Source organism: Molothrus aeneus, chromosome 15 (assembly GCF_037042795.1).
Source record: "Molothrus aeneus isolate 106 chromosome 15, BPBGC_Maene_1.0, whole genome shotgun sequence".
Classification (NCBI taxonomy): domain Eukaryota; kingdom Metazoa; phylum Chordata; class Aves; order Passeriformes; family Icteridae; genus Molothrus; species Molothrus aeneus.
In genome coordinates, this window is record NC_089660.1 from 6824658 (window position 1) to 6832024 (window position 7367).

The 7367-nt window shown below is 57.8% G+C and overlaps 1 protein-coding gene across 1 annotated transcript; it reads left to right on the forward strand.

The window, feature by feature from the left end:
* Positions 1-515: 515 nt before the first annotated feature.
* ARSI (arylsulfatase family member I) lies at positions 516-3302 on the forward strand. The gene is made up of 2 exons (XM_066560305.1): positions 516-835; positions 1898-3302. The coding sequence occupies exons 1-2, from the start codon at positions 516-518 to the stop codon at positions 3300-3302; spliced, it is 1725 nt and encodes a 574-aa protein (XP_066416402.1).
* Positions 3303-7367: the final 4065 nt, after the last annotated feature.

Sequence of the window (7367 nt, forward strand, 5' to 3'; positions counted from 1 at the left end):
GAGTGAGGAGGAGAGCTCGGCACCCCTGGCTTGAACTTTAGCACCCTCTTCCGCAGGAGTTTAACGAGGAGCCGGCTGGAGCCCGGGCAGGCGCAGGGCTGGAGCAGGCGAGGAGCCACAGAAACTTTGTCTGACGAGGATCTTGTGGAGCTCTTCATAAAGGGAGAAAGCCCCAGGAAGGCAGGAAGTGTTTGCAGCGCTCGGGACGCTGGTGAGCGGCCCCGGGCCGTGCGAGGAGCCCGTCCTGCCGTGCAGATGTGTGCGATTGGAGCAGCGCTGGGCCGATTTTCCTTTGACTGAAGGCGACCCAGCCCCGGCGGATTAAGCTCTTTGTGTGCACGCGAGTGTGCCTGGATGGAAGCTGCTCCCGCAAAACTGGCTGCGGGGCGTGCGGGGAGCATCCTCTAGGTCAGGGAGCCCTCCTGGAGCAGGGGGAGACCTCCTCCTCCTGTTTTCGTGGCTCTGGGGCGATGCTGGGACAGTAACACCCTTGGCAGGCAGCACAGTGCTTCGGGATGGCCGTCTATGCCCTCACGGGCTTCTCACTCGTCAGCCTGCTCAGCTTTGGCTATTTGTCCTGGGACTGGATGAAGCCCAGTTTGGTGGCTGATGTGGCCACAGACCCCATGGAGAAATCACTGCCTCCCACCTTCACCAGACCACCCCACATCATCTTCATTCTGACCGATGACCAGGGCTACCACGACATCGGCTATCATGGCTCAGATATCCAGACGCCGACGCTGGACAGGCTGGCAGCAGAGGGTGTGAAGCTGGAGAACTACTACATCCAGCCCATCTGCACCCCGTCCCGGAGCCAGCTGATAACTGGCAGGTAAGCCAGTGCCTGCTCACAGCCTGCTCATGTCCCCCTTTGGTCCCTTCTCTGAGGGGCTTAACCCCACCTTGCTGCCAGAGTGATGCCCTGGTGTATTGGCAGAGGATGGAGATCCTCCAGCAGATCTGGATTCCTCTAGAAAGCTTCCTGGGTGAATAGTTGATTTCCACACAGGATAAAGAGTGGCACATGGCAAGAGCAAAACTGTGGATGCTGCTGGGTAATGGATGACACTTTGGGAGAGGGTGGTCTCTAGTCAGGAGGTGTTTGGTGCTGGGCAAGGAGCTGTGTCCCCAGGTAGTCCCTGACACGCTGGCCCTTGGAGATTTGCTGTGAGGCCCTTGGTCTGTGCTTTGCCTGCATGTGTGTTCAGTGCTGCACTGGCCAGCACAGGCTGGATGTTGCTCCATTGCCCTCTCCCATGGCAGCACAGTCAGATGTCCCCTTGTCCTGGGCCATTCTGCCTTCTAGGATAGGTGGGGATTTCTCTGGAGCAGTTCTGCATGGTCAGCACTCCCTGTAGGAGGCAGATCCCACCAGACCACCTCCTGCTGAGGAGTGGGCCCAGGGAGGTGCCTATGGATGTGGTCACCTACTGCCTGGAGTGATGGAACTCACCACTGTCCAAGCAAAGGCCTCCTTTCTCTCCTGATGGTTCTTGAGGGGTCCCAGACATCTTTGTGGTGTGCAAAGCAGGGGAGGACAGAGATGGTGGGGACATTCGGGTGGGACTTTATGAACCCACTTGCTTGTGCTGCCCAGCCCTGACACAGCCCAGCCACCTCCCCAGGCTGGCAGCAGTGGGGACAAATGCTGGTGGCATTTTTGTGAGAGGTCTGCTGAGCCTCTGTCTGTGTTATTTGCATCTACTTTGGGTACTTACAGACAGATGAGGAGCTCCCTGTCCCTGGCTGGAGCTTGCTTCATTGGGTTGGGTTGGACGACATGGAAATCTGCATTTGTTTTGGGTTTCCAACACATAAAGTGCCATCACATCACATCCTCACCCAGTGCTGCTCCTCATCACCATTGCTTTCCTCTGGCTCTTCCTCCTGGCAGGTACCAGATCCACACAGGATTGCAGCATTCCATCATCCGCCCTCGGCAGCCCAACTGCCTGCCCCTGGACCAGGTCACCCTGCCGCAGAAGCTGCAGGAAGCCGGCTACTCCACGCACATGGTGGGCAAGTGGCACCTTGGCTTCTACAAGAAGGAGTGCCTGCCCACTCGCCGGGGCTTCGACACCTTCCTGGGCTCGCTGACAGGCAACGTGGATTACTACACCTACGACAACTGCGACGGGCCCGACGTCTGCGGCTACGACCTGCACGAGGGGGAGGACGTGGCGTGGGACCAGAGCGGGAAATATTCCACCTTCCTCTACGCCCAGCGAGTCAGCAAGATCCTGGCATCCCACAGCCCCAAGGAGCCCATCTTCATCTACGTGGCCTTCCAAGCGGTGCACACGCCCCTGCAGTCCCCCAAAGAGTACATCTACCGCTACCGCTCCATGGGCAACGTCGCCCGCCGCAAGTACGCGGCCATGGTGACCTGCATGGACGAGGCGGTGAAGAACATCACCTGGGCCCTCAAGAAGTATGGGTACTATGACAACAGTGTGATGGTGTTCTCCACGGACAACGGCGGGCAGACCTTCTCCGGGGGAAGCAACTGGCCGCTCCGGGGTCGCAAAGGGACGTACTGGGAAGGGGGAGTGCGGGGCATTGGTTTTGTCCACAGTCCCCTGATCAAGCGCAAGCGTCGGACAAGCTGGGCGCTGGTTCACATTACAGACTGGTACCCTACTCTGGTGAGCCTGGCCAGGGGCAACCTGAGCAATGTCCAAGGCTTGGATGGCTATGATGTCTGGCCTGCTATCAGTGAGGGTAAGGAGTCGCCACGCACCGAAATCCTGCACAACATTGACCCCTTGTACAACCATGCCAAGTACGGCTCCTTGGAGGACGGCTTCGGCATCTGGAACACGGCTGTACAAGCTTCCATCAGGGTTGGGGAGTGGAAGCTCCTCACTGGTGACCCAGGGTACAGCGACTGGATACCCCCACAGACCCTGACCAACTTCCCAGGGAGCTGGTGGAACCTGGAGCGTCTCACCGATGGCCTGAGGAAGTCCGTGTGGCTCTTCAACATCACTGCTGACCCCTACGAGCGCTACGACCTCTCAGAGCAGCGCCCAGACGTGGTCAGGAGCCTCCTGATGAGGCTGGTGCACTACAACCGCACGGCCATCCCGGTGCGGTACCCTGCCGAGAACCCCCGCGCTCACCCAGACTTCAACGGCGGTGCCTGGGGACCTTGGGCCACTGAGGATGAGGGGGAGGAGTGGGAAGGAGGCCGGGAGCCCCTGAAAAGCAGGAACAAGAAGAAGAAGAAGTGCAAGATCTGCAAGCTGCGCTCCTTCTTCCGCAAGCTGAACACCAGGCTCATGTCCAACCGCATCTGACAGGACACTCCCCCAGCATCCACCCATCCTGGCCAGGGTGGAGCTCTGGACTGCAGTGCCACGGGTTGGGAGTGAGGGAGAAGGACAGGCAGGGAGGTGGCCAGTGCTCTCTTGCTCTCCCTTGCTCCAAGGTTCACTCCAAAACACTTCTCCTCCCTGGCCAGAGTGGTGGCCACAGGGAGCTCCTCCCAGTGGGTGAGGAAGGGTGATGTGGTCTCTGCTGCCATGCTTGGTGGTGGTGAATGACTGTGCTGAGCTGGGCTGGCCCTGCACAACTGCTTCCAAAGAGAGAGATCTTTTCTCAAGGATTCTGCAGCCAATCATAAGCTTTAAGTGTTGGCCATTGCAAGGGCAGGAGGAGGCACAGGGGGCTCTGCCTTCACGTGAACCCTCGACATTTCCCTCTATTTGCTCCTGGCTTGCAGCCTGCTCCCAAGCAACTGCAACCTCTGCTCTTGCTCTGGGAACTTGAGGGCCTTCCCTAAACCCAAGACCACATTGCTTCTCTGTGGAGGGCTGGATTCCTGACAGATGTCAGACATGAGATCAACATGGCTGGACTAAGTCATGCTGCTACAGTGACCTCATGTGGGGCTATGGCTTCTCCTCTCCACTGGCTTGGGGGGCCAGGAGCAGCCCTGATGAGGAGCTGTGGCCCATGGAGGCATGGTTGGATGCTCCCAGAGGACAAGTGACTCTCTTTGGCCCCACATTTGGGAGGAAGGTTTGCCCCAGGCTATGGTGGTGGACTCTACATGGGTAGAGAAGAGCCTTTCACCCAAAATTTGCCTGGACACCCCCCTCATGTGCAAGCCTCTAGGCACCCCCATTCTTCCCTATGAATCCTACACATCCAACCAGCCAACCACCCTGTCTGCCCCTTCCTAGTGCTGGAGCTGTCCCTGTCCCCACGTCCCATTGCTGAACCTGGTGCAGAGAGAAGATCTCAAGAGGGTCTCTGCAGAAGCTGATCTGCTGCTTTGTAGCTGCAGGACTTTTGAAGCCACGGTGGAGGATGGGGATGATGGGGCCGTCTCCCGCCTGCCAGCACCGCGCCACGTCCCCTCCTCGCAGATGGGCACTGCTCTTCCAGCAGTGCACGCGTGGGGAGGAAAACACCTCCCCATCATCCACTGCTGGGGGAGCCAGCCCAGGGATTGCCAGGGCCTGGGGAAGCCAGCAGAGCTCTGGGCCCAGGGAAGCCAGCAGAGCTCCCTGCTGGCCTTCAGCAGGGTGAGAGCGCGCATACGTGCGCTCGCAGGAGAGCTGGCAAGGATGGAAGGGGGTAAATAGCTTTAAAATCGTTTTGGATGCATGGTGCATTTCCATTTACACAATGTGTTTTACATTTCTCCCCACAGGTTTCTCTTGGTGCAGCGTGTGTAGGCGAAGGCCCTGCTGTGAATTTTGAAAATAGTTATTTTTGTCTCTGGAAAATGAGGCCCGTTAGGACTTGTCAGCTCTTGGATGAGCAGTGTGGGCTTTCTATTTTTTTTCTTTTCCCCCCTCTCTTTCTCCCTTGCAAAATAACATTCATTTAAAATCTGTCATTGAAAGATGTGACAATTGGCAGCGTGCACACTGAATACCTTTCAGTGCTCTTTCAAGCCCTGTGTGTGAGAGAGGGATGAGGATGGGAAGAAAATGACATGTTTGTATTTTTTTTTTCTTACTCTTAGCTGGATTATTTGGGGGTATTGGGATTTTCTATAGAAACAAAGGAAAAAAACCAGCTGACAGCAAGGCAGAAGAGAGGAGGCCTCTTCTTGTGGAGCTGGGAAGGAGTTTGAAAAGCTGGAGTGTGGCAGCGTGTGCGCCAGTCCCCGCAGCTCCGCGCACGCCCATCGCTGTGCCATCCCACCCTGCTGGCTCCTGCATCCCTGCATCCCTGCATCCCTGTGCCATCCCACCCTGCTGGCTCCTGCGTCCCTGCATCCCTGCATCCCTGTGCCATCCCACCCTGCTGGCTCCTGCATCCCTGCATCCCTGCACCCCTGCAGGCACATCCCAAGCACTCCTGCATCCCTGCATCCCTGCATCCCTGCATCCCTGTGCCATCCCACCTGCTGGCTCCTGCATCCCTGTATTCCTGCATCCCTGCATCCTTGCATCCCTGCAGGCACATCCCAAGCACAGGGTTCAGAGGGGGCTCAGCTCCTCCATCAGCCCCATCCCCATCCCTGCTCCCTTAGCATGTTGCTCCAAGAGGACTGGTCCCCACAACATCACCTGGGTGAGCCCCAGGAGGATGCTCCACATCCTCACACTACCTCAAACCCAGCCAGCCAGCCTGGTCCCTGGGGATGTGCACCATCAGCGGGACTGCGGCACCGGCTGCCATTTGGCAGAACCAAGCAGTTGCTGAAAATAAAGCAACACTTTGCTGAAGAAGAAGAGGCTGCAGCAGGCAGAGCCAAAGCCAGGGGAGAGCAGGGGGTGATGCTGCAGGGGCTTGGGAACAAATATTAGCTAAGGGAGAGTTGGTGCTGAAGGGAATGGGAGAGCAGGGCTGGACATGAGGTGGTGACAAGGCTCAGGAAACAGCTTTCATTTCCATATTTACATAAATGCATCCAAGTTTAGTCCTTTTATTTTCTCTTTCTTCAAAAATGGAAATTTCCATGAAAACATGTTCAATCTTTCTCCCTTCCCTTTTTACTAACATCCCCATGAAAATGTTCGTCTGGTCACACTTCCTCTTTCCAGGTTTGGATCTGCTGGGCTGATGCTGGGTTTGCTGTCAGCCTGGTCACAGTGGTGGATCTGTTGTCATCTGTATTTTTAATTAAAAAGAGTTGGATTCTGAATGTTTGCAAGAAGAAACAGCTGAAGGAAAATCTTAGTCCCTGAAAACAAAGAGGAGAGGTGGGCAGGAGCATCTCTGGGTGCTTGGAGAGAGCAGAGCCTCCAGCCTGAGGGCAGCAGTTGTCCTTCACCCCTGATTCCAGCTGTGCTGTGTCTGAACATTGGGCTGGGAAAGGAGATGCAGCTGCTGCCACGTGTTCCCCTCATCAGAGCGATGTTCATTAATGGTCTGTGCTGGGAAAAACACAGCTATGTGCCAAACCCCCGTGTTTTCAGAGAGCTGAAGTCCCCCGGGGCTGTGTGCGCGCTCTGGCTGCCAAGGGGTTAATGCAGCTGTAGAGATGCTCAGGCGCTGGAGTTCCCCGCACCCGGGAGATGTGTTTGCACAGACAGGCTGAGGCTCCCCTCCTTGCCCGCCTCCCTTCAAGCCCCGCAGGAGCCGGGTGTAGGACGGGGCAGGGCAGGGCAGGGCAGGGAGGGGGCGGTGGAGGCTGGAGGGGGCGGTGGGGGCCGGAGGGGGCGGTGGGGGCCGGAGGGGGCGGTGGGGGCCGGAGGGGGCGGTGGGGGCTGCCTCCCTGCAGCCATGGATGGACCGGCTGTCTCCGGCCGGGCTGCTCCCAGCCCGCTGGCTGCAGCGAGGGGGAAGGGGATGGGCTGGGAACGAATGGAGCTGGGATGGGATAGAGATGGGGAGGAGGGTAAGAGGGGGGTGGGGCTGGGCTGGGCTGGGCTGGGAAGAGGAGGGGATGGGATAGGACGGGGATGGAATAGGGATGGGATGCATCAGGCAGGACTGGGGGTACGTCAGAGCCTCTCCAGCCCCGCAGGCAACTCCCACCCGAGAGAGGGGAGAAGCCCAGCATCAGGACAGGGGATGGGCATCCCAGCAAACTGCCCCAGTGGCAGAGGCAGAGCACCCTGAGCACCTCAGGTGTTCTGCATCAGGGGCACACTTGTGTCCTTTCTCATGCCAGAGATCTGAGGACGAGTGGTTTTGCAGGTTTCCCCCACTCAGATTCGGTGCACAGGAAGCCACATGGCACCTGCTGAGTGTCCCCAAGCATCATGGGCATGTCCCCAGGAGGGTTTTGCCTGTGAACCCTGCTGGAGGGGAGAGGGTGGCACTGAGGGCACCCTGTCTCAGCCAAAACCACCTTGCTTTGCTTGCAGGAGCAAGTGCTGGGCCTGTAGGGACAGGGCACGTTTGCAAACACAGTCCTAAATGTAAATCAGCTCTCCTCACCACGGTATTTATAAACT